The sequence below is a fragment of the Telopea speciosissima genome, chromosome 1 (assembly GCF_018873765.1).
Source record: "Telopea speciosissima isolate NSW1024214 ecotype Mountain lineage chromosome 1, Tspe_v1, whole genome shotgun sequence".
Classification (NCBI taxonomy): Eukaryota; Viridiplantae; Streptophyta; class Magnoliopsida; order Proteales; family Proteaceae; genus Telopea; species Telopea speciosissima.
In genome coordinates this window covers 4,007,980-4,035,146 of record NC_057916.1, presented here as the reverse complement: position 1 = coordinate 4,035,146, position 27,167 = coordinate 4,007,980, and the positions used below count along the sequence as shown (strand labels likewise).

At 39.6% G+C, this 27,167-nt stretch overlaps 1 protein-coding gene across 4 annotated transcripts; it reads right to left on the bottom strand.

Annotated features, from left to right (window-relative positions):
• Positions 1-6,279: 6,279 nt before the first annotated feature.
• Positions 6,280-26,867, bottom strand: LOC122638661. 4 transcript variants are annotated; one of them, XM_043831517.1, is made up of 12 exons: positions 26,720-26,867; positions 22,812-22,952; positions 22,539-22,721; positions 20,452-20,534; positions 19,768-19,966; positions 17,422-17,543; positions 14,520-14,586; positions 13,099-13,149; positions 9,190-9,242; positions 8,225-8,435; positions 6,907-7,077; positions 6,280-6,536 (listed from the first exon to the last, which is right to left on the bottom strand). In XM_043831517.1, exons 1-12 carry the CDS (start codon positions 26,804-26,806, stop codon positions 6,474-6,476), a joined length of 1,431 nt encoding a protein of 476 aa, XP_043687452.1. In that variant the 5' UTR covers positions 26,807-26,867; the 3' UTR covers positions 6,280-6,473. The 4 variants fall into 4 exon arrangements, with proteins under 4 accessions (XP_043687452.1, XP_043687464.1, XP_043687458.1 ...); XM_043831529.1 differs by having other exon boundaries at positions 22,812-22,955; positions 26,720-26,842; XM_043831523.1 differs by lacking the exon at positions 22,812-22,952 and having other exon boundaries at positions 26,720-26,866.
• Between the last annotated feature and the right edge of the window lie 300 nt (positions 26,868-27,167).

Here is a 27,167-nt window from a genome sequence, read left to right as displayed (position 1 = left end):
AGTGTCTTTTACTCCTTTGAGTTTCTAAAAACCGATCCCCAGATTATCCATTCTCGATTTCGACTAGGAGTGAGTAGGAGTATTGGTCTGAGTCGTCTTACAAAGTGCGAAATTTCTTATTACCATAATTAATAGATTTTCAGTTCGTGGTGTAAAAATTTGAACCCATCATATTAATTAATGTGAAATATAAAATTACTATTTAGTCTTCTTTTGACACGGCCATGTTTGGACATATGGTCCACATGAATTGGGTTCATGGGTTCAAATTTATACTGATCAGGACTAACTTATAAGCTGGGCTTGGCTAACTATAGAACTGTAAAACAAATGGTCTGGGCTAGGTGGCTTCAGAAAACCCCAGCGCATAGCTCCACTGGCTGGTGGTCCGGAAGAGCTGTGTTTAGCTGTTAAATATAAAATGGGAAGGAGTTTTCTGTCTCATGTGTCTATTATCTCTCTTCTCCTCAGAACAAAGGGGTAGAGATATCTTCTCATATAAGAAGGAGAGAGATAGACTCATGGGAGTGCTGGTGTATAGGCCACACTCCCGAGTAGAGTTCTTTTTCATCACATCATTGCAGCAGCGAGAATAGTATGACACTCCTTTCTATGCAATCCTAGTATACTAATTAAGGGTCTCAATTGGGCACCATAACCGGAAATCGGACTGAACCAGTATGCAAAAAACTAGAATTGAGCCATCCAATAGTTTATTGGGCCGGTTTTAGATCTATCGATAAGTTATTGGTTCGGTTCTAGATTTGCCGATTAAGTTATTGATCTCCAAACAGTTCTAGAACCGATAGACCAATTAGGAACCGTTGGATCCGAAACCGATGAAATCGAAACAATTCACATCCTAACCCTATATATTATATAATTCTTAAAGACTTAAAAAGGTCATTAGAGCTAAAGTCAAGCCCTTTATTTTTTTAGATTTGAGAAAAAAATGATGGTAAGTTGCTTATCTCATGAAATTAATGTTTTATTATAAATGGGAGAGGGATGGGTATGCTAGCGGTATACCGTATGCTAACAACCTATATCCCTCTTCCCCTTTTGAAATGACTCCCTTACCACCTCAAAATGAGGAAGAGAGAGAGACACATAGGATCATGACATACGGTACACCGCTAGCACACAGGGTCTTTTCTTTTCCCTTATAATATTATTGAATATATAAAGAATGTTTTAAGGAATTTTTTTTTTAAAAAATAATTTGGATTGCTTGAAACTGATTAGGAACCGGTTCTTAGATCCTGTTATGGTCCTGACTCCTTCGGGCCAAAACCATTAAGGAATTAGACCAATAGCCCAGAACTAGGCCAATTGACACCCTTATTAATAATCATTAGTAGGAGAAAAGTTCTATATGGGGGAGTGAACTGCCTAGACACAAGGGGTGAAATGAGCGCCCCACCCCCATGATGTCAATTCACGTGCTCTCATTGGCCCTTGTACACGCACAAAGGGCACGCTTTCCCATAAAGTATGCCAACCCCAATCATTATTAAAATTTAATAATCAAATTTAGAATATTTAACAGTTAATTACGAAATCATGTTAGATACTAATTATAAAAAATTTTAATTTCACTTCCCTTTCCCTTTATTTCCCTTGCAAGTTGCAATCCGATGGAACCTTAATGTGTAATTTTCAAACTTGAGAAGAATTCTAACAATCTAACCCCACCCCCGAAAAAAAACAGAAAAAAAAAAGAAAAGAAACAAAACAAAACAAATAATTTGAGTAGAAGAATCGCCTGCTTTCCATCATGATTGGGAAGGGGATGCAATCCCAATGTTTCGTCTAACCTTGTACCAGGTAGCCAAACTCATAATCTTAATTGTCCACTCCACTACCACTTGCCAAGAGAACCCCATACCAAGGCCTTGTTTGGTTATACATGAAGATGAAGACTAAATTTAAAACATTAACAAAAGAAATGAAAACGTTTGTAATCAACTCTTGTTACTTTGAATTTTCCAACCTTTAGAATGACCTCAAATTGAGGCTATTTATAGTCCCAAGAGTTTTTGATTAAATATCCGAATGGCCCCTACAGGTCTAGGCAGGGGTGTCATGGTCCTCTCCAGTGCCCTCATTGCCCAGGGAGTGCCCAGTGAGCATCCATCGGCATGCTGGGCTGACTGGGCCCACACCGAAATGTGTACAACCCATCCGTTGGATGCCTTACTGGCCACTCCCTGGACGATGGACTCGTTAGAGAGGAGTCAGATCCTAGGCAGGGGCATAGGTGGGTTGGCGCACGGTGATGGGATGAGGTAAGCCTAGGTATGCGATGCATGTGCTGGGCAGGGTATTCAATGCCCGACGATGGGACAAGGGTGAGTGAGGTGTATGATGTGGCGCATGCGTATGGCACATGTTTGACCTGGCCTTTACCAAGCCTTGGGGTTGGTCCTAGCTCGGGTCAAGCCAGGTCGACCCGAGGTTACCCCAAAAGTTTGTCATTGATCTCTTTGAGCTTACGGTCAAGCTCGCTTTCCATGACCCGATTTACGCCTAATCCGACCTGGCCATTATGCCCATCTAACTCCTGCTGGTTCCCTTGTTTGACAGATCTTTGGAGGCTGACTCGTGGGGTATGTGAGTCCGAGCGTCTGGTACGGCTCAGCTCCGTTCGGCCATGGGTCTCTCTAGGTGTTGAAACCGATGGCTCTATTACGCGAGACGAGTTCTCTCGAGCTCGAGCAAGTAGGTCCCTGGTCCGAACAACCCCTAGAGGGGGAATGTTTCTCCGAGAGGGATGGGATGACCCGACACGACTTCTGGTCCTGTGCCCTTCCCAATTTCTCAGAGTTCTTTCTTCTCCTCGCACTTGTCTTGGTAGAACTGGTAGTGGGGGTGGTGCCCGTGCTGTAACAGGTGCCGGGTTGGCCGCCCTGGCCAACCGTGGCTGGCGCATCAGGGTTCATGTTTATCGGAATGAATCCCTCCGACAGTGGTGGCAGAAGGGGGAGAGATCCCACACCCTGGGTGCCTTGAGCGCCTTCCTGGATTGCGCTTGGGCCAGCCGCGATCGTGGGTGGCTGCTGGACCTTGTCGCCGCCGCGGATGGCCGGGATCTAGCCGTAGTTGCCGCTACTTGGAGTGCGGTTTGCTTCCCGGCTTGTCCTCTGCCGCGAGTGTTCTTTGTTGTACGGTGGACTACAGGATTTCCCTCAGGCTGGGGAACCTCGGGATTGGTGGAAACAACGTTTTGTTCACTTGTCATGGTTCTTGGTTGGTTTAGAACTTAGAGAAGCTTGTAACTGTCGTTCCCACAGACGGCGCCAATCTGTTGCGTCAAAAACTGTGTTGGAGCGACCTATTCTTGCAATACAGATTTAGCAAGAGAGGGTCGGGTTATGCCGGTTTCTCCACTCCGATGCCTAAGTCAGAACTCTTAGCAACAGATAAGAATAATTGAATTCAAATGATCGTGGACGGAATTTACCCCGTTATTTATAGGCGATGAGTGAAGCATTGTGGGTAGAATCGTGCCTCATTAGGAAAGGAAAATCCTGGGGTTGGAGTGAGAGAATTTACTAAGCCTTCCTGAAGGTACGACCAGACCAGAATCTTGGCCACCCTATGCTGGACGGGTGCGACCTACTTAGGAAGACCTGAATACCACACTCTACGGAGAAAGAGCATGGTGAAAGCCCTGGTGGCTCGAGATTATCGCCCATATATTGCCTAATAAAGCGTAAGGGGATCAAGGGGTTGACCCTATCCCTATGGGCCTAGGCAAGGGCATTGGGCTCCTCTCCAGCACCCCCATCGACCAGGGAGTACTCAGTGAGCATCCATCGACTGGGCTGACTAGACCCATGCGGGGATGTGTACTAGCCCAGCCATTGGATGCCTCACGGGCACTCCCAGGGTGATGGACTCCTTGGAGAGGAGCCAGATCCTAAGCAGGGGCATAGGTGGGCTGGCGCACGGTGATGGGATGAGGTAGGCATAGGTGTGTGGCGCATGTGCGGGGCAGAGCATTCGATGCTCAACGATGGGACAAGGGTGAGTGGGGTGTATGGTGCGACACATGGTTGACTTGGCCTTGACCAGGCAATGGGGTTGGTCCTGGATCGAGTCAAGCTGGGTCGACCCATGGACCCCAAATAAAATTTTTTATTTATTATATTTTAGGTTTTGGGATTAAAAGTATCCGTAACTTTTCATCTGTGTGGTTGATTTTGACAATCGTTATCCCCTCCAATTCGTTGCGCCCTTCAATTCCTCCAATTCCTCACATGGGAGTAGAAATGACCACCCTATCCCCTGCCCAAAAACATTGCCCAAGGTGGGGTCCACTCCCCCCTATTAGAGGAATTGGAGGTACCCATGAATTGGAGGTGATAATTATTCTCGATTTTGATGTGCCACATATCTCGACGAGGATTTTTATCGTCTCAAGTGCACAATCCGCAAGTGCATGTCAAGTGCACCCTGTGAAGACGACACATGGCATGAGGTGATCTGACGGTCCAAATTGAAAGTGAATTTTACACCTCCATTCTACAAAATCCGAATTCTCCCTCCATTCTGGTCTCTTGACTCTCCCGTCTCTCCTCTCGGACCTGACCAGAGTTCGACGGTGGAGGTGGTTCCTTCACGCGACCGAAGGAAATCCACCCTTTTTCTCTTCGTCGAAAAAGAAAAACCTGTTATTACGCAAATGGCCAACAACAACGAAGATCCACTCACCATCCTTATCGGCGACACTCGCGTCCACACTCGCCCTTTTCTTCACTACGGTGCTGCCACCGTACTGACGATTGACTTGGAAGCATTGAGCACTCTGCTCCGCGCACGTTTGCGCGAGGTGTATATTTACCATGTACACCGGCAATTCCGCTCAAATCGATGAAGCTATTGAAGGCGACGTCCACGCAATGTGCGATTACGCACTGTTCGTCTGCTACAATCGACTTCATGCTATTACTGAGAGGTTTAGTCCTGCGACTCTTACCGATCGTATGAACCCACGAGCTCCGGTCAACAACCGGATGGAGTTTCCAGCTTTTCTCTCCTCCACACTATCATCCATCGGTCCACTCCGGGTGGTTGATGGCCCACAAGACATACTTGCTATCTATGCCAGCACCACCACCACCATGAATCACTATGGCCGTGCTGAAGCCCAGAATCCAACTGAAGGGCACTACTGACGCTTCATTGAAGCATGTCGCGCATGCAACATTGTGCTAGCTCCCATTGATCTAAACAATATAAGAGGTTGATTTTGGACCACTTGCACCGTTCCGATTGAAGCCGGATTGATCGACATTCAAGGCACTGTTCGCCAATCTCACTACGAGAATGAAGACATTGCCCAAGCCTTTCTTCTCGGATCCATTGATAACGACGTTTACCCGTTCCAGCCCATCGGTCTCTCTCTCCAGTACATTGATGATGCCGCTACTCTCAACGCCCTAGCCACAGTCCAGACTAACAGTGTTCCTGCTGCCATCGCTGCCCCAGCCCTAGCTCGTCCTGTTGGAATGATCTACAACGTCAATCCAACAGAACGGTTGACGACCTAGCCCTTCTTTTTTTTTTTCCCCTCTCTTTTTTATGAGCAAAAAGAGAAAAACATTATAAGAGAGCATTCAGAATTACCTCTAAGGTTATCTGTCCCCTAACCTGAGATCTACAGGCAAGTCACAGAGAATGCTGAATGAAGATTCCTAGCATTAAGTAGGAGTAACTTTATCTGAGTTATTCAGATGCATTGGGATCTGCCAATCCCCAAGAAGAATATAGGAATGCAGGAGAAAATTCAAAGGAATATCATAAACAGAGATCCATGACCTCAACTCATTTGTTGTTTAACTTTCCAACTGAGTTCTAGTTTTCAGAAAGCTGACGAGGCCTAAGTGCAGTTTAGCATTTTCTTTTGATACATGATCCATGTGGAAAGAATAGAATAATACCCTTGCATGTAAACTTACATATAAATATTTGAGTATAAACAAATTTACAGAGACTATAATCTCAAAGGTTTAACAACCCAATAGCAACCTAGTATATTTTATAAAGGGAATTTCAGGATTCATTGATTGGATTATTGGAACAATGAAGTCTTACCTTAAAAAAGCACAAAAGGGTAGACTGAAATCATAATTACAGTGTATTCTGATATCATGAAGCTTACACACAAGGTAAGGAGTACAGGAATTTCGAGTCTAATAATTTAGTTTACATGCGATCCATGTGAAAGCATGAAACTCACAACGGATGGGAACCAATTAAGAAATAACCTAAAAATAATCAACTGTCATTGCCATTGGTGTTTAAATGACTTTCAGTTCCATAGGGCAAGATATTTTTGTTATTCTTGTTTCTGAAATGTCTTTGAATGCAACGATAAGAGTGTTGAGAAGGCGTATTTACAGCTTCATCACGGGGTCCGCTTCATATAAGAACACCTTTATACAGCATAATGTTTGTTCATGAAGACTTCAATGCTCTAAATCATCCTTGAAGGGACTGGAGTCATGTAATAGTTTCATAACAAGCTTGACCTGCAACAAAAGAAATAATGAAGGACTAGATTGGAGGGAAAACCTCTGAAAACTGACCAATTAAAACTGTGGTTCCCATATTTGAATGGAGACATCTATGTGGTTTTTGTTCCACATAATAATTGTAATCTTTGGATTCATGCAGAAAAGTGAAAACCCCATAATGGACCAAGTCCATCTAAAAGTGTCTCTACACCGGTATTTTGTATTTCTATCAATCTATATTATCTAGGGAAAAAAAATGTATTATACCATGTCAAGAGGAAAATATACTCTAATGCCTGATATGAAGATTCATCATGTTCAGGGATAATCTAAATTCTTTTAAACAAGCTATCCAATAAAACAACTTGTGACAAGAAGTGCACACCTGATCTGTCTCACGCACCAGAAAATCCTGTATCGCTTTTCTAAAACCTTTATCCAGAATGTAGTGGCTGCTGTAAGTTGTCACAGGAAGATAGCCCCGCTGAATTTTATGTTCTCCCTGAGCTCCTGCCTCGACTTTCTCAAGATTCATTTCAATAGCTGCTTCTATAGCCTGGATGATGGTACAATGGCTATGATTAGTGAACTTGTGCCTGTGTTGAAATTATATAATGTGTTAAGACAAACAATTAGAGGTATCCTATTGACAAGAGATAAGTCCATGATTGAGTACTTCACACAAAAATGAACTCTTAGATCCCTAGGGGAATGTGACTAAATGATAAGTAATTATTCGATTTGTCATGGAGACGAGATTTTATGTCCACAGTCTCCACCTAGCAGCATAGACAAGGGACTTTGATATTCAAGGAAAATTGCAGAAAATTATTACTCTGGATATGCCATGCCACGGCATGATTTAATTTGATCAACTTTTTCTGCCGTTTCCTGCGTAGTCAAACGTTTTTAGCTTATAAAGTGGTTTAAGAGTGTATATCTGAGCTTCTCTACAACATCCCAAGGATGACGGTCAATCTATTAGCTTTCCCAAGTTCCAGATCTGATATCCTTCAAGGATTTTTGAGGTAGTCAAAGATCTACCAAAGAATACTGATCTTAAGCAGTCACATAATGAAGCTATTGCATAGAACATGATATGCAGGGAAATGTAGTCCCTTCTATATAGAGTTGTTATTAGTTCTTTTCAAAGTTAAAGAAAGTGTTGCGAATGTGAGAGCCCTTCAAATTTTTAAATGTTGGGAGTTATTTTCCCATGATCTATCTCCTCTTTCTTTTTTTTTTCTTTTACTTCTATTGAAGTGTAAGACTGCAGTTAATTGCTCATGTAGAACTTGTTCCTCAACCCTCCTGCCGTGGCAGTGGATTCAGGCTCATATCTGCAGCATCAAAACTCTTGACAGAGGCCGAGGAGAAGTGGTGAGGAAAGACATGAATAGCTTAGGCCTTTTATCAAGTCTGACCTCGAACAAAGTTGATTGGAGGGTGAGGATCCAAGGAGCCAACCCCATTTAGTTGGGATAAGGCTGAGTTGTTGTTGTTGTTGTTGTATAGAAAGCTTGGAAGATTAAGCCACCAGCCTTTATTTTTCATTATTCCCGTGAGCACAAACACTACAGAGATATAATAGCAACATTCACCATTTATTTTATTGCATACACGCTACTTAATGGTTTAAATATCTCTCACCAGGTACGTCAAACACTAATTATCATCACAATTAATGAAATGGGAGTCACTACCTGATAATAACATGCTTCAAAATGTAAACTTGGATAGTAGGCCTGTGGGAGACAGCCCCATAAGCGCCCAAACAAAGTATCTCCTCCGATAAGATTAAGAGCTCCTGCAACAAGTTCATCTTCTTCTTCGGCAACAATGAGTAACACCTTATCTCCCATTTTTGCTCCCATGTTGTGAAAGAAGTCCCTAGTTAAAAAAGCTCTACCCCACCTACACATTGATTAAATAGAAATATGTAAAAAAACAAAATGTTTGTATAATATGTAAGCTTCACGCCATGCAAATCCCTACAGTGTTACACATAAGCTACTATTTCGTGAAGGATATCAAATCAGCAAACTTAACATTCCACAAATTTATCACCTAATGAATGGTTCCAGCCAGATTGGTTGGTCGGCTGTCTGTTGACTGTTTAAGGGCACAAATTGGGACCCTAACCTCTCTATACCACATTTACCCAAAGGGGGCATAATTTGTCCTGCCATTTGATTATCCACTGAGGGGAAAAAAGAAACAAAAGAGTAGAAAGGCTGTAACCAAGAGAGAGAGATGAATGAAAAGAGGAAAAGATATCTGAAGATTCCAGCTGGTTAAAGTTGTACGCTCGGGTGTTCAGAAGTTCTTATATTCATGACAAGTTGAGCAAGATGGTACATACGTACAACGAGTGGGATCACAAATAACAGTTTACGCAATTAAAGGCACAAGGAGAGCAAGACACAAGCTCTCTCATTCGCTCTCTCTCTCTCTCTACACTATTTTCTTCTCCTCCTCCTAGCTATAATACACATACCAAGTGCCACTATCTAGACCAACAACAAATAACTGAGTAAAGGTAATCATCCAAAATGGAGCTGCAGGGGGTGGGGTGTAAGGATAAATAGAAAGAGAGGTATTGGGAAATATAAATAGAAGGAAAGGTATTAAGAATGACATCAAAATGTTGTAAAGAAATTGCACGAACTTGTTATCAGTTGTGTTCCTATAGAACTTGTAGAAGGAATCCCAGTGCCTTGCCTGCCATCACATAACCATGAAAGGTGGGTAAGAATTCTTATGTAAAGTCAAAATGAGAAAACAGAAAACCAAAATATCCAGCCAGAAAAGATATTCATGCCACATACAAGGTTGCCTAATCTCAGGTAACATAACAGGAAAGTTTTTATCTGCATTATGCAGAGAATCACATTTCAATCCCCTATCAATTGTACAGGGACAGATTTCCCAATAAAACAGAGACAAGAAAAAATTACAAATCATAGTGCATAATCAAGCACAAAGCAGAAAAAAAATTAGACAGAATTCAGGATCTGGCACATCATTTCAAACTTTTGACCAAAAAATGAACAAAATTAAACAATAATCAAACAAAATAATAGTCAAACACAAATTACAGAATGAAAGCAAGAGCACACAAACACCAGCTTAGCCTGATTATTTTAGATAAATCATGGATAAGTTCAGAGAAGAGGAACTCTTCATGGTTGTCTTTAATATTGGCTTAGAGGAAGCATAAGGATATAAGAGATGTGGTGGTGGATATAGAGAAGAAAGGAGTCCTGGTAAATATATCAATATCATTAAGACATAACAACACTTATAGAGGTTTGGTAGCAAGGGTGAGAACAACTAATGGAGAGACAAGAGACAATGGGGTTAACCAACTACTAATCTTGAGCTCTCCATTTTGTCAAAAGTAAGTCAAGGAGTGATGCCTAATTATCAGTGGCAATTCTCAGTACAACTTGCCTAGCCTGCACCAACCCAGCCCAATTAAAAGAAGGTTGTCATCCAGCAACTATTAGATGGGCTGGGCTCAGGCACAAGGTTCAAGATTTCGGTTTTGGCCCTGCTCAAAATCGAAATATATTTCCAAAATGGCCGAAATGGCACAAAAAGTCAAAAATATGTTCCATCTCAGTGAAAAAAAACGAAACATTGAAGACCTCTCAATTCGCATGCAATGTCGTTTTGACCAATGTTTAAACCCAAATAGGTCACTGAAATTTCAAACCATGGCTGAGGCATGAGTCCGAGAACTAATAAGCTTCAATCAAAACCCACCCAGGCTACCCAATTGCACGCTTAACACTTCTTATCATATATTCTAATGCAAAAGTTTGTCAAAACTGACTTAATTTGGCCAAGTTACTTCCAATTCCATGAGGACTGAAAAAAATTATAGAATTTTGACAAAAATTAAGCCGCTAAGCTTCTAGCCGACTTGGTGATGCTATGCAGTGTTGTATTAAGTCACAGGAGTGTTTTAGGAATTTTTCCAAAACATAATCAAACCCAAGAGAGATCAATTCTAGGCATGGGCAAGGGTGGACAATTCCCACTCTTTCCAGATCTCATTTATTGAAGGGTCTTAATAACCTTACAGAAACTCAGTTGGGACACCAGCCTATCTGAACATGTCACATGGATCCTAGACATCAGAAATCCCTTAAAGGGAGATATTTACATGGCATGTGATTGGAAAGAGACATCACAAAATCTGTGAGGAGGTAGCATTTTCCTTTACAAAAGGAAAGTGACTGAGTGAGGAATAGGAGATCCAGAGTCCTGGTCACGCTCAGAGCTTGAAGTATCGGTAAGTATCGTATCATATCGGCCGATACATGTTGCTATCGGTGGGTATCAATAAAATACTTATTTTTCAAAAAAAAAATTTGTTTAGACTGATAGGGGTCGATACAGTCCGATACGATCCAATATATAGCCGATACGGTCCGATACAGGTAAGATACATCTGATATGCCTCATTTAAACCAGCAAAACAGAAAGTGTGACTAAGATATGAAACTGAGAGCAACCGAAGGCCTTGGTTTTTCTCTTCAATATTAGTTGGTGAAAATCATAATGACTCAAATCCATGCATCAAGCTGATATATATTTACATATTTCATATTAAGGTGTTTTAGGCTTCAAAACTGTATTTTATATGTATCATAAGGGCATTCATGCATTTCTTGACCAATTTCATGTGTATCTTTAGCCTATCTTGCGTCTCTCTGATAAGATACGATACAATATGATATGTCTCTTCAAAATTACCCCTCCAATACGATACCCGAAACCAATACTTAAATCCTTGGTCACGCTACAACCATCTATGTTCTGGGATAAGGTTCTTCAGGATGATCACTCTACAACCATCTATGTTCAAAGGAAAGGACTCTTCCAGATCACGGGGCACAAGATTCCAAGGACATCTCCAAACCCTTTTCATTCTTAAATCTCATGACTAATGCATAAAGTGGTCACTCTTAAGACTCAAACCCACCCACATCTTCACATCTAAGGAAAAAATCTTCGAGCACAAGATTCAGGAGACATCAGCAATTGTCTCTCTTTCTTCAATCTCATGGTTAAGGTACATGAAATATCAAATAAATGAAAAGAGAGATCAAATAATATTGAGGTCTCTAAAGTCATAGAGAAAAATGACAATCTTGTGGATAGTCGATGCAAATAGACTCGACAGATCCAATTTCTCATTGAATAGGTTCTCTGTTTGACTATTCTTGGCCAACCACTCAAAAACATTCATTTTATGTCATTTTTATTTTGAGGTCAAATGGTTGAAGAAATTAAGATGGGCAAGAAAGGAGAGAACAAGAACAAAACTATGTCATGCAATAAATTAAGTTCAAATTTCAGTCTTTCTTAAACCAAATCCTAAAATTTATACAAGTTACTGGATCAAATTTAATGGTAAAAGTCAGAAATATGTATTATTCCATACATACGTGCGACGCATAAGAAGTTTAGGATCATTATTAACAAAAATATGTTGATAGGTTTATTACTTATACATTTAGTCCTCTACAGCATTCGTCAAGTTAACTAATTAGAGAAATAAAACAAGGTGAGCCATGTTTATGAAATCCCTTCTTCTTTCATCATTTTCCTCTCTCTTCAAATCCATATGAATTTCTTCATAATGTAGCTAGATGTAATCAAATTAGTAAAGACCTTTATCAACCTCTCTCTCTCTATTTTCATCCTTTTCTCTATTTGTTGGATGTGTACTGCTCATGTTTTTCCGAGAAGTATTTACATGATATAGGAGAAGAAGAATCTTGGGCATTTGTTAGGTTGAACAAAGGGCCCGGCGTTCAATTTCTTATTCATTTAATACCATCAAATCCCCAAACAATTCCAGAGGGGAACTTCTCTCAATAAACTATAGGCATAATCCAACAGCAGAAAATATCTTACAACCAGCGATAATCATGCTTGAGGTAAGACAGTGTCCAATGGTTTCCTTTCATTATAGGTATAATAGAAAGGACTTCGAACAATACCATTCATGAGCCTACAATATACAAGCATCCTACTCTAAGTATCTCTTTTCTTATCTCCTACAAAATTCTCCTAACATGAGGAAATGTACAAAACGGGAGGAAAAGAAACGGTTCATTGCCAGGGTTTGCTCATGTGTAATGAACACGGTGGACTCGTTGGATTTCCATACCCCTATTTGGGATGATAGTGTTGAAGTGTGACTTTTTTTTTTCTTTTTGGTTGTGTGGTTCTGTATATTACTATATTTGGAGGAACCTCCTCTTTGGACAATTTTGAAATACTATGATCCAACACCTTTTGTTTAGAATACAGAAAGTAGAAAATTCCCACCAATACAAAAGATATTAACACAGTCCAAACGTGAAATAACATTCCAAAAATATGAACTGTGTGTATAAAGTTTGAACCAAGCAGAAAATATCAAAACATAGAATCATATATTTGAAGGAAGTCATAATAGCCAACAGTGATACAAAAATTATATAATTCAAAGAACCAGAAAGGGAAAACAATTATATAATTAAAGCTATTTCAAATTAAAGAGTTTAACACCAAATACCTTAATTTCATCACCACGGAGGCGTTTCATTTTCAAGTTTTGAGTAGAAATCTGCATCAGCAAGGTTTGAATTTATATCAGTTACCTCAAACACAATAAGTTCAACAAGCTTTCATCCTCGTCAAGTCCAAGTTGTCTATTAGACGTTTACCAAGGGCTTCAAATAGTATTGTGTCAACACTTCCATTTTCAGTGAATTTCATATTTGGAAACAACAAAATGTCAATGCTCATTGTTGGAATGGTAATTTGTGATTGTAAGGGTACAAGAGAATTGCATTTATGAGTGTTTTATGGGAGAATAAATCGTTAAGTGAGGGAATACTTTAAATTTTAGTTTAAAATTATTAATAACAATATGGAGAAGCTATCGATTGAGTCACTTCTCCTTGTTTTCTTCTTCCTCTTCTCTCTCGTGACTTGCAGTCTGGTACCAATGATAACTAGCAGGGATTGAACTATTGAACTTGGTATCACAGCAAGAAGGTCAAGTGTTCCATCCCTAGGAAGAGCAATGGGGTTTCCTGACTCATTCTCCCCTCGGTGTCACATGGTGACTGCGACACATGCAGGGCCGTGCGTGTATAGACCTGCACATGCAGGGGAATGTTGATATACATTGTTGTTGCCCCTTATTTAACAACTCGAGCTTTAAGGATAAACAGTTGTAACACTCAAATGTGACGGACATGAGTCGAGCTCCTATTTGAAGTCTCCAGGTAACAAATTATTTGTCCAATTTGTCAAAAGTTGTTAATCAACCTCTTTCAGGCGCATGTGCAATATAAACCAAAAGCTCCAATATCTCTGCAATCTTTCTACTGATCTTCTTCAATCATGAATTATCCTCCTATCATGTTCCTTGTGGACACCATCAATAAATATGAACAGTATCATAATCCATATACATTTCCCTCATCACAAAAAGGTGACAATGGCCATGAAGAGAATATATCATACACATTTTTTATATAATTGAGCCATTTCAAATAGTGCCACAAATTAACCTCAATCTCATGATGTGACCTCACAAGGAGAACGAGATGAAACCAATGTTCCTCCTTTTTTTTAATGATAAACCACGTCTATTTGCCACAAGAAAACCCCCAACTACATGTTGTAATTACATCTATTTTCCATACATGGTTGTATTGCCACTTTCTCAAATGCTTATTGTGGATCTCTTTATGTTACCTTGAATGAATATGCTTCATATTAAAAAAAAAAAAAGGTTAAACATTACACTAGCATTCGAAACTCTGCAAAATGATTTTGGTAAAAATTTGTAAAATTTAGAATGGAACACAACCATCCCTAGATCTATTAGACATTGTCACCCTGCAGAAGTACAACCCAAATGATAACTTAAAATTGTTACAGTAAAAATATACATATATCAGAAGAAAAAAAATATATACTAACCTTTTTCCGCTCTTGACGGATATTTTTCCGCTTGCTTTGCTTCATGTCCATCAAGAAGTCATCAAAACTGTGGTATACAACATGAAATAATTTTAAAAAAAAAAAAACCTGAAAGAAATTGATGCAGTTACATGTGCATGGCAGGACCGGCATGACCCAATCTGGAAATTCCAGACCGAGAAGAACCGAGTCCAAATCAGAAATAAGGTCTAAAAGAAGATAATTAGGGATTTGTTATTTACTTGGGACTATTTTTGTACTCCGCAGTTTAATTTTATATGGGAGTTTAGGTAGCATTGGTAGAGTAGGAGGTTGAATCCAATTTGATTTCTTATTTTGTTTACTTTCTAATCCTGTTTTAGATACATATAGGAGTGGTTCTGTTCGATTTTCTTAGTCTCTAATTATACATTACTGTATCCATCAATTATTCTACACAATGATGAAATGTATAGTTGTTGAGTTTGTGTTTGTGTGCTGCAGTGCAATTTTGTTGGCTGGGTGCTTCTCTTTCTCCTTTCTACCCCTTCCTTTGCTAAACTCTGTCAAGTCCTATCCTGGGTAAGTTTTTTCTATTCTTATTTTTCTTACTTCATCCCTTGTTCTCATTTCTTCCTCATTTTTCTTCCCTTTTATTTTCATTATTCTTTCCTGTCTATTACAACTGCTTATTTCAAAAGCTCTACCTGTTAAGTAAGGGCCACAACGATGTAAATCAACATGTAACAACACCCTCCGCCCGTGCAAGCCCACGCACACATAAGGCTCTGCATGAGATACCATCATGTGGCACCAAGGGGGCACAATGCGTAGGGGCAAAACAACGCATTGCACAAACTCCCAGCACAGTCACACTTACCAGGGATTGAACACCCAGCCTCCTGGCTTTGATACCATGTTACAACCACTTGTCCTAAAAGCTCGAGCTGTTAAGTAAGGGTCACAACAATGTATTCAATATACAATAACACTATCGTTGATGGTACCATTGGGTTGAGAACAAAACTTAGAACTCAGTTAAACCTTCACGGTTTGGAATGAGATTTGGAGGCTTGCTTCCATAGTTGTCAAAGTGTCGCCTAGGTTGGTGTCACCTTAGTTTTTATCCCCTCCAATGCCTTGGGTTGCCTAGCGCTTTGACAAATATGTTTGCTTCCCTACCTTTAGGCGATCTAACACACAGTTTGGTTCCCTAATAGTCTTTCTGTACTAACTACTGAGACCCAAATCTGAAACCATCTCTGAGTTCTATTCTTCCACCAGGCTCTATTTCAGAGAATATTTTTAGTTCTCTGATTGCTGGTTCAATTGGATATCGCTTGGGGTTCAGAGGATTGTGGGATAGAAACTTCATCCTGAAATCTCACATTGAAAGGAATTGAATCGAGTAATTCCTCTCAAGTCTCAACCGCAAGCCAGGGAACTTACTGCTGCCTTTGTTTCGATCAGGAGGCTCAATATAACATATTTTTCATATTTACACTAACAGGGGCAGTTCCTTATAAAATCATTCAAAAAGCCCCTTGCTTCTAAGTTTGTTTTATTTCATCCCTAGTCTTACTTAATTCCAGAATCGTCCTCCACTTCAATATTTAATTCCAGTTAGTTCTTGAATCTATTTTCTCTTCACTCGTGGGTCCTGAACTTCAGAATATTTACAGAATTGCCACTATATCCTCACTTGAGATATTTAACATTCTTGTCGGCCCATAGCAACCCAAAACTGGGGTTTTGGAACTGTGGTTGCATTAATTAAATTAGATAGAAGAGGTCTATCCTGCTTTTGTGAGAGGAAAGTATTGCAGGTGCAAATGGATTTTGACATGTTGCAGCTGAATTGGGAGCCAAAAGAGGGTCTCCTAAACTCTCCTTAGTTTTCCGGAAAGAAAAATTTAATAGGTGACAAAAAACAAAACAGAAATAAAGAAGCATACCAAAATTTTAAACAAAATGCAGATTTTAAGGGGGACCATGACCTCATTGAATTCTGGCAGTCAACTCGCCTCAGGTAAGAGGGGAAAGCTACAAATAGTGTTCCTAGCCTCTATTTGGATTATTTAGGAGAGGAATAACAAAATGTTTAGAAGCTGGCAACACTCGGTGCAGGAGGTTATTGAGCTTGTTATCTTGAAGACTGCTAGATGAGCAGTCGCTTTAGAGGTGTTGTTCTAGATGTATTGACAAGTGACATCTTATTCTACTCCCTCTCACTTTGTCCAGCATATGTGGACTCCCTCTCCCTCTAATATGATTAAGCTCAACATCAATGGCAACTCTATTGGAATCTGGTCCCCACCAGGATTGGAGGCATATTTAGGAATTATGAGGGGATTTATCAGCTTTTTCTGGTCCTATTGGAAGGAATGAGTCCACCACAGCCAAATTGAAAGTAGCCATCTGAGGTCCTGATACTGTGCTAGACCATGAGCGGTCCCATGTAAATAATAGAAGAGGACAACAAATTGATGATTAGCTGGCTGCAAGCCTTATCCAGAGGTCCATGGAGATGCACCAAATTAGCAAGGCTAGATCCTGATGTTTTCAAGGAAATTTCTCTTTTGTTTGAAGGATGTGGTCTGCTGATTCTAAAGCTGATGATGGAAGTTACTAGGCAATCTTGGTACTTGGTCCCTACTTATTGTGTGGTCCATTTGTGGGTTGTCATCCTTAGCCAGTTGGTATTGGTGTTATATGTTAGCCTATATTATCTCTTAATAAAATTTAGTCTTCTACTTATTAAAAAAATGCATATTTCAAGAGCATCCAAAGGCCTCATCGGAAGTGATCAGATCAGCTAGTATCATGCCAATTGATGTAGACGGATGCCAATACCATACCAACACCCATATTGATATTAAAAAGTTTGCAGTTGCCAAGAGAGCCAGACCTTTTTATCACTCACCTTCTATAATTACGATTTTTCCAATGGTACTGCATTCCAATCCTCTGTAGAAATCCATGTTCTTTCATGTTGTGCCACTCATTTTCAGATGGAAAAGTAATGTGAAGTGATGAGACCTCAAACTATCAAAAGACAAAATAAATATTGTTATGGAACAAGACATTGAAAGTTAAAGAAAGTGTTCAACTTGTGGACTCTGTTGAAGAACGGCGATAACCCAAAGAAACTAAGAAAGTCTCTACTTGATACCAAAAATCAAACGATAAATAGATCAGAAGTATAAAACGGGCGTACTCAGTGCACGAGGCTCCTATCACTGCAGGGCCTGGGGAGGGTCATAATGTACGCAGACTTACCCCTGCTTTCGCAGAGAGGCTGTTTCCAGACTCGAACCCATGACCACTTGGTCACAATGGAGCAACATTAACGTTGCACCAAGGCCCACCCTCTAAAATGATCAAAAGTATAAGATCAACAAAAATAGATCTATGAACATCACTTCCTATTCTAGGCATGAACCTGTATCATGAGCCTGTATTTCTATTCTGTAAGGGTCTTTTTTTTTTTCTTTTTGGTGGGTGAGAGGGAAGGTAAGCGGTTTTTATTAAACAAAGAAAAATTTTCTTTTTTCCTTTCTCATACTCCTTTTGCCCTCCCTATACAAGGATATATTATGATCATGAATTCATCCTTCACGAAAACATGGTATTAAAATGGTGAATTTTATTGAAGAAGGAAAAGAGAGAACACAGAGTACATGCCTGATTAAGAACAGGCCCAAACAACTATACAGAGTAGAATAAACAGCAAGAGAAGGAAAAGCTGCAACATGATAGAATGGATTCCCCATAGCGATCTTCCCCAACTCATCAGTTACCCAGTTGGTTGATCTAGGTGGTGCACCTATCCAGCTCCAAGCAATTATGTATTCTTTCATGGGAGTGGAACATACAAGTTTGAAGAAATAACAAAAGTGTGGGTGCATACCTTTCACAAAATATTGAATCACTCTCTTCTTGTCTTATTATTCAGTAATTATATGGGTGTATGCCTTTATTTCGGAGGATATAGTTTTTGTGGATGAGAGACATTCAAGATGAGGTTCCTTGGTGTATGTTTTTTGCTGATAATATTGTTTTGGTGGATGAGATAAAAGTAGGTATTAACGCCAAGTAGGAGCTATGGAGATCAACCTTGGAATCAAAAGATTTTAAGATAAATAGAACGAAGATGGAGTATATGGTGTGTAACTTTAGTTACACTAGGATGGATAATGAGGTGATGAAAATTGATGCGAGGGAGATTCCACAAAGTGATTATTTTAGGCATCTAGGAACAATCATAAATAAAGAAAGTGATATGGAGGATGATGTTTCACAGAGAAATATAACATGAAAGATGAAGTGGAGAGGTGTGTCCGAAGTGTTGTGTGATCAACATATTCCTTTAAAACTTAAAGGAAAATTTTATAGGATAGTCATACAACCGGCCATGATGTATGGTGCGGAATGTTGAGCAATTAAGAAACATCATATAGATAAAATCAGTGTAGTTGAGATGGATGTGTGGCAAAACTAGAAAGGATAAATTCAGGAGTGATCATATTATAGCTGATTTGGGAGTAGCTCCTATACATGATAAGCTACGAGAAAGTCATTTGAAGTGGCATGGCCATGTTCAACAAAGGCCTTTGGATGCTCCAGTACGGAGGAGTAATTTGATTCAGATTGAAAGAGTTGAAAGCGCGAGGGGCAGACCTACCTTTGTAGCCAGCATAGTATTAAATCTTGTCTTGGAAGGCCATTTCGGACAGACCGAAATTTCGCCGAAACATTGTATTTTTTCTCTGAGTTTTGTTTGGCCATTTTGGGGGTGCAAAATGCCAAAATGAGTGAAATACCGAAATGAAATTGCCGAAATTTTGATCAAACGGTGCATTTTTTAGGCCAAAATTTCCGAAATATTGCATTTTTTCATTTCGACCTACAATCTCATCTCGGACCCACTGAAATATCCGAAATTTCAGCGAAATTTTAAACTATGCACCATAGGGGGGGGGCGTCTACAATCTTAAGGGAACTGACTGGTGGCACGACTCAGCCCCACTGTTTTCTCCTAACATCTTCAAGTTTGATTTTTGCAGTAGACGAATTCGTGATTGTTCCACTATATTGCAGTACATTTGATTGGTAGCCCTATGGTCAAAGATAAGTCTCTCTCTCATATCATTGTTCTATTTACTACAATGTGAGACACAATTGAAGATCCTGTCATATGGCCAAAACTTCTGTGACAAGAAAATAATTTGATGGATCAAATGAAGTGATCATTTGGTTCATACAGTACCTTAGCAGTCAGGTCCTTCAGTGCAGAAACTAACTTTTCAAAGACCTGATCCTTGAACCAGGTGTTACGGATTAGTATCCTCTGCCCAGTCACTGGGGTAAAAGGAACACAACACTGTAACTTCGGATAATAACTAGATCCAAAACTGTAGTAAGCATCTGCCCAAGAATAGTCAAAGACAAATTCCCCATAAGAGTGGCTGCAAGAATGAAATTAGAATTTATTGAGCAACAAGCAGCAGAGAAGCAATGAGGTGCAAAAACATAACATGAATTAATAAAGGTAAAAGTTTTCTTGCACAGCCATGCAAAACAAGAAATCTTTGAATAGTGCACCTCATTCAGCCATGTGTATGGGTTGGTCAAGAGTCAAATTTCAGCCTCAAATTTAATCATCCTGCCATGTATGTTCATGCACCCCCTCAGTTCTCCCGTGCAACCTTGTGGTAATCCTGTACTTTTTCAATGCTTTGTTATGCCACGAGGCCAGCTGCAACTAGACTGAAACTTGACATGTGATCAAGCAACCTAAAGGGCTACCTATCCACAAAATCTCAGCCCCATATGAGCTGCCACGTCTCCATGCAAAGTTTTGACGTTTTGCATGAATGTGCAGGAAACCCTTTCCATTGACAAAATAAATCTAAAATTAAACACTATACTAACAGTATGGCAGATGATGAACCTTTTAAGATAAAGAGGAACAACACCTATAATATTCTCAAATTCATCCTGAGCAATGATGTGTCGAGGTAACCATCCCGTTTCCTGAAATGTTTTCAGATAAGATGTCAAGAGAGCAGTGGAAGGATTAGCTTGACATATGCTAATCACATGTTGAGAAAGCCTAAATAATTGTCCATAGGACTGTTTGTTCCCTATGAAAAAGGAAAAAGGGGGGATCCAATGGAAGAGCTACAAAGCAAATTTGACAATGTGAAGGATACAACATGCCGGTTGAAAAGGCCAACTTTACCAACCGAAGTATTTCATTGGTCCCAACTCCCAAAACATGATTCACTCTCATCATTCACCACCCTCCATTTACGCAGATTGGCATGTTCAAATTTGATGCAACTCAAAATCATACTTTGATCCATCACCAATTAATATAAAACGTTAATTGGTCATAACCTAAGCCCATAGTAGGAAATGCCTTTCAACACCACATTCAATTCCTTCGTCGAATCAAAAGAAGCATTTCTTTCCTTTGATTGTCCCCAATTCCCTCTAGTTACTTCTATCAATAGTTCTAACTTTATCAGTTTGACGAAGTTCCCTTAACTTTCTAGTTTCCTGTCTAATCTTCTATTCCAAGTGCCCCAATGACTTCATCGTCCCAAAACTTGAACATCGTGCTCCCCTCATTTAGTTATTTTTAAAACAAAGAGTGAAATATACACCAATGATTAATAGGTCAGATGAAGACCGAATATGTTTCTGAAAATATAGTCTCAATAAAACTAGGGCAATACTACTGGGAAGGGATTGTGGGAAAGGGTTTTTCTTTCAGCGGGGTTAACTGATGATTTTTTTAGATCCCCAAACTACGGGTTTACTAGAAGGGAGGGAATGAGACGGGAATATAAAAGAGAAATAGGAATTTAGGCTTTGAAGATTTTAGGGAAATGTAGATTACTAGTAAGAAACACCAGTAGGATCAAATAAGAAGAATAGTACAGAATAAGAGGACAGAAGAAGAGTACGAAGGGCCCTATAGGGTTTCACATATGGACCTTGCTTCACACCAAAATTTCATTGATCATCACATATTCCACTTTCATCACTTAAAGCCCCTACATAGATTCTGAGAAAACCCCAACTTGGCGACAGAAAGTCAAATTATATTAGGCCTTAAATTCAAGAGTAAATACAACTTCCATTACACAGAAAGAGAAACTTACTAAAAATAGAAACAAAAAAATAGAATTATTTAAATATAAAATGGATTGACTACAACAACAACAACTCAGCCTTATCCCAAATAAATGGGGTCACCTACATGGATCCTTGCAAAGACACAATATTAAAACTAGTAGTTAAAAAAAAAGTGCGCAACAACTTCGACAAAAACTCAGCAATATCCTACCTAAATGGGGTCGGCTAAATGGATCGTTGCCCTCCAATGAGCTCTATTTGAGGTCATACTTGAGACAAGGCCTAAACTATGAATGTCTTTCCTCACTACTTCTCCTAGGATCATTTTAGGCCTGCCCCTAGCTCTTTTAGATCCTTCAATCTGAACCAAATCACTCCTCCATACTGGTGCTACGCGTCCATTGAACATGACCATGCCACCTCAAACGACTCTCTCGTAGCTTCTCATGTATAGGGGCTACTCCCAACTCAGCTCTAATATGGTCATTCCTTACTTTATCCTTCCTAGTTTTGCCACACATCCTCATCTCCGCCACACTTAGTTTATCGACGTGCCGCTTCTTAACTGCCCAACATTCCACACCATAATCATCGCCGGTCGTATGGCAGTCGTATAAAAATGGATTGACTAAACTAGTAACTTAACATGAAACCTACAAGGACCAAAATTACTACAGAAACCCCGCGAACATAGATACAATTTCCACTATGTTTTCAATATGTGAAAACAGCCCAAAGATGCATCACCATAATCATTTGTAGGTTTGGTTCCACATTTACCAGCTATCAAAAATAATACAGAAAATGTCCAATCACAAGCATTCAGCTCTGTGCATGGCAATCAGTAACTATTACAGCATAAGGAAGAATGGTATTTGGATGATAATAGCTAACCTTTACTGCACAACCTGACTCCTCTAAGCTAGAAAGGAAACCATGAGTAAGAAATGGATTAAGTTTCTCTGGTCCTGTAGCATCCAGTGCACATGCATCCCAACCATCTGCAGAAACCTCTGAAATTGAAGAAACCACAGAAAGGAATATTTTCTGGGGTTTCATTTCACATCCTATCACTCCCTATACAAGAGTACCAGAAGTATTAAGCATAGCGAGGAAAGTAATGATAGATCCAACACAGTAGAAAGGACAAAAGTTAATAAATAACACCTCTTGGCCTGACCCTGTCAGATTAAATGCCCCAAGTGAAAGGTCCATCTCACGTGGCTCCACAGTTTTCCTAGGCCCCCAAAATATTGCATTAATCTTAGATGGATGATGTAGGAAAGTTTGTCCAGAAGGTGATTTTCCCTACTTAAAATACAAGGTCAAAACTTACATTTTAACTTTTTAACCAAATAAATAGCAACTTGCAATGAAAAGTAGAAAATAGTACTGAAAATGAAAAAGGAATGCTACCAAACAAATGAACAAGGATAAATACTTTAGTTTTTGGTACAGAACAAGTATAACTACAATTCCACATCCACCAAATAATTGGACAAATAATAAAATAATCTCAAAAAATCAGGGAAAGGGAGGGGAGAGGGAAGCCAAATGTTGTAGCTTCTTTTCTTTTTCTTTCTATTTACTATGCAGGGCTCTTGCTTTACCTAGAAAAAACAAGCAAGAGCTATCCATTTTTCCTCTCTTTTTGGAGCTGGAAAACTCTTTGTTTAGGATGAAGAAAAACCCTCCAACCAAGAACAGTTTCTCTCTGGTCCACACACACAGAGATGAAATATGCACTACCAAGCAATCAAATAATAATAACCTATCTCCACTGGTAACCTCAAGAAATCTCATGTGGAGCAACATGGACACTTAACCTCCGTAGATCAATTGCATATCAGGCATGACAAAGGGAACAATTATTTGTCCAAACCTATGTCCAACAAAATTCCACAATCCTACCAAGAATCTTTAAACAAATGTTAATTTATCAAATACAAATTAATTAGCAATTAAATTACAGGGTTTGGTTTCCAACAAGTTCTGCCTAGGAAGGATTTTCTAGGTGCACCTGACCTGATATTTGTCGACACATGGCAGATTTAGGTGGCCCCAAATTTTGTAAGCAGATAGAAACCCAAGTCTCCTACTCACAAGTCACATCTCAAGTTTCAACCAAAATGAAAGGCCAAATGGTGAAATAAGACTAAAAATATTTTTGAAAAATGGTCCAAAACGAAACTTTAAAAAATGTTGAAACAAATGACAGCTAAAGATAGAGGGGAAATTGCCAATACACAGGAGGTATATAATTAAATTTGACTCTGGAATTTGAAAGTTGCCAATCCAGACATAGACAGTACCCTATCTATCCAACAATTAGATTGGCACATGGCAAAACAAGGGGAGGATGGCCTTTGGGCCATGTAAAGGACATTCTACCTATTTTTCTGTTGACATAATAAATGCATTTATAGGAAAGAGATGCACCTAGGTTCTGTTGTAAGAAACGCCCTTTGTCATAACAGCCGTAGTTTAAATTAGTACACAAAATACTTATCCCTTTTTTGCTTATTAATATTTAGCTCTATTAGCCGGACAATTCAGCCGCTCCCCCCCCCCCCCCCCAAAAGTAAACATGCTCTGACACCAGGGACAGACCAGGAGGACTAGGGGTCCATGAATGATAGGGTTAGACAGCATTCCCACTCTTCATTAAAAAAATAGGCTCTCCCCCTCCCTAACATTTATCATGGGCCCCCATTCAAAAAGAATGGAATGATATATGTGTTGATTATAAGGTGGGCCCTCTATGAAAGGAAAAAAATTTGGTGGCTCTCTTCAATCTAATACATCTACTGATTTACCGTATACACAAGTTATTAAGTTCTATCGCTAGAGAGGAAACTCTAGGTAGAGTGATAGTGCGGAAGACACACTTGGGAACCTTTAGTTGCCTCAACGGAGCTTGGTAGGTGTTTGAAATTTATGAGCAAATTGTACACATCACCTTTGGCTCATGCTTAGTTTCAGCCAAAGTCGTGACAATAATATGACACAATCAACAGGGCAAAAGATTTGGTAACTAATGACATTGGGAGAAGATGTTTAGACTGAGCTTGGCTTCAAAATTTGATAGATGGCCAATCCACATGGATCATTATTGATCTAATGGTCAAAATTGTTGTGACTTGTGAGAACCCTCAATTCATCAGACAACTGATAATACAATGGGAGAAATTCTACAAGATAGTGGGTGGTTCAATTGAGATTGATGACAAAAAGTTGGCATGCAGACAATACAACGAGTGCTTTATCTATCCAGACTTTTGGATTGGCCACATTAATCCTCAATATGGGAATAATTATCCCCTCGTATAGAGGTTCCTCTCTACAGATGTTCAACTGTATAACCTTTTTCCAATAAGTCAGGTATCTCTCCACAAAAATGGATGTTTTCCCGTATTATTACCAAAATAATAGAATTTGAAACAGCCTTGAACCCGATCCAAACAAGGTGAAACTCATCGAACCCACACCATCCCCAGATGAAATTCCTGGCTCCGTGCTTGTCTGACACGCACTCAAAAGTCAGAGTGTCTGACTCAAACATGACTATGAACTATGAAGAAGAACAACGATCCCTTCCCCCCCCCCCCCCAACTTTTTGGTAGTAGGAAAGCTAGCCTCAGCACAACAACAAGCTTAGCTTCTGCCAGACAATTGTACCACTCAAACTGATTTTGTTTAAAAAGAAAAGTCAATTAACTTTTCCAAACATTGTATCATACCCTAAGAACTGTGATGCGGAACTTATTTTCAAATCATTAAAGATACATTACCTCTTTGACATGTTTTAGCCAAGATCTTCTATCCATCTTTCGGCACATGTTCCAGTATCCTAAGTTTTGGAGTTCAGGTAGACTGGAGTCATCTGACTTCACACATAATCCTACCCTACTCTTATACCTGAACTTGTAGAACACAGCTCTTCAGTATTCTTGTTTTCACTTCTACTATTTTTTCACAACAAGTGTAAAGTTTGGGGGGAGAGGGGTGTACCACGTAAAGTACAATTGAGTGTCAAGAAAGCTCCAGCACAAAACACAACTTCATTGTTTGATATCCACACATGGTTCTTTTATTCAGGAGCATCATAACCCCAATTCCTGTTGTCTCACAACTACAGCATAAGCTACAGAGACTTCTTACCTTCTACATAATATCAACATCAACAACAACCAAAATGTCATCTGAGTCACCTTCATCATCTGTACGTTCCTACAGGAGACATTAAAATCCTAGAATCTGACCACCTCGTTCAAGGGGACGATCAATCAGTGAGCGCTGTCCATCACCCAACAGGTCAGGTTCATAAAACTCTAAATGTATATCTGCATTTATTTTATGGGGCACTGTTCTCTGTGCCGCAGCGCAGGCTGCGCCCAGGCACATGGGGGTGGGTGCAATGACCACCCAATCCCTCTGAGTGGCAGGCCCATGTGCCTAGGCGCAGTCTGCGCTGTGGCACAGAGAACATTCTCCCTTATTTTATTTATTTTTTCAAATGCATCTGGGTGGCTTTTTTAATTAGCAATAAAATACAGTTATATTCTATGGAACAGAAAAGATAGCTATATAATTCAGCAAAAGCTGGTGACGAAAAACAAGAATAAGGGAAAACAAAAGGGGAAAAATCAACAACCATATGCAGGGCTGAATAAAACAAGCGCACAAGAAATCACTATAAAAAGACAACTATACATCCAGAATCAACAGTAAACACAAATATAATCAGATAAAATTTTAATTAAAATAGTGGCATTAGAAAAAAGGTTTAATTATACTTTATGATGTCATAAATTTTCCAGAAATCAATAAGAATTTGATAACAAAATCCATGCCAAAGTATACAATTTTACCAGAACTTAAAATGTACCCTAAGAGAAACTATGAGACAGAACCTTGACTAAATTAATTTATATTCACAAATGAATTAAGGTGAAGCTTTCTCTGACCAGAACGATATTAAAGAAAGGAAAAAAAAAAAAATTTAAAATCGCTCTAGTTACGAAACTAAACTAATGATAAAAAATAAGCGAAAGAGAAAGGGTGAAGATCCTTACAAGAAGAGGTGGAGTTTGGCCGAGAAAGGGAGATTGCAGGCGCTTGGGAAGTTCTGTTGGTGAGTACCGACAGCATACTACTGCCATGGTCGTCGCTCATTCACGCGCGCTCGCGATCCTTTCGGATCAGTTTCGTGCTTCCAGGAGAAAAAGAAAAAGAAACGTCAGGTTTCGTTGTTTCGAAACGAAATGACGCCACGTGGCACGCCTGCGGCCATAGTAAAGAAAATCAAATCTATATTAGGGAAATACTAGGATGAATAATTTTCTGCTTCAAGGATAGCGTGGCTCCGTGCGGAGATCGTTGGATCAAAATCTATTCAATTGAGCGCCAGATGCGGGGCTGAATCGACCACTCCAATGTAATGAATGATTCAATAGGTTGTTAGGTCATGTACCCCATCCCAACTCTCTGGCCCAGCAGATGTTTCATTATTGAGTAGGATTG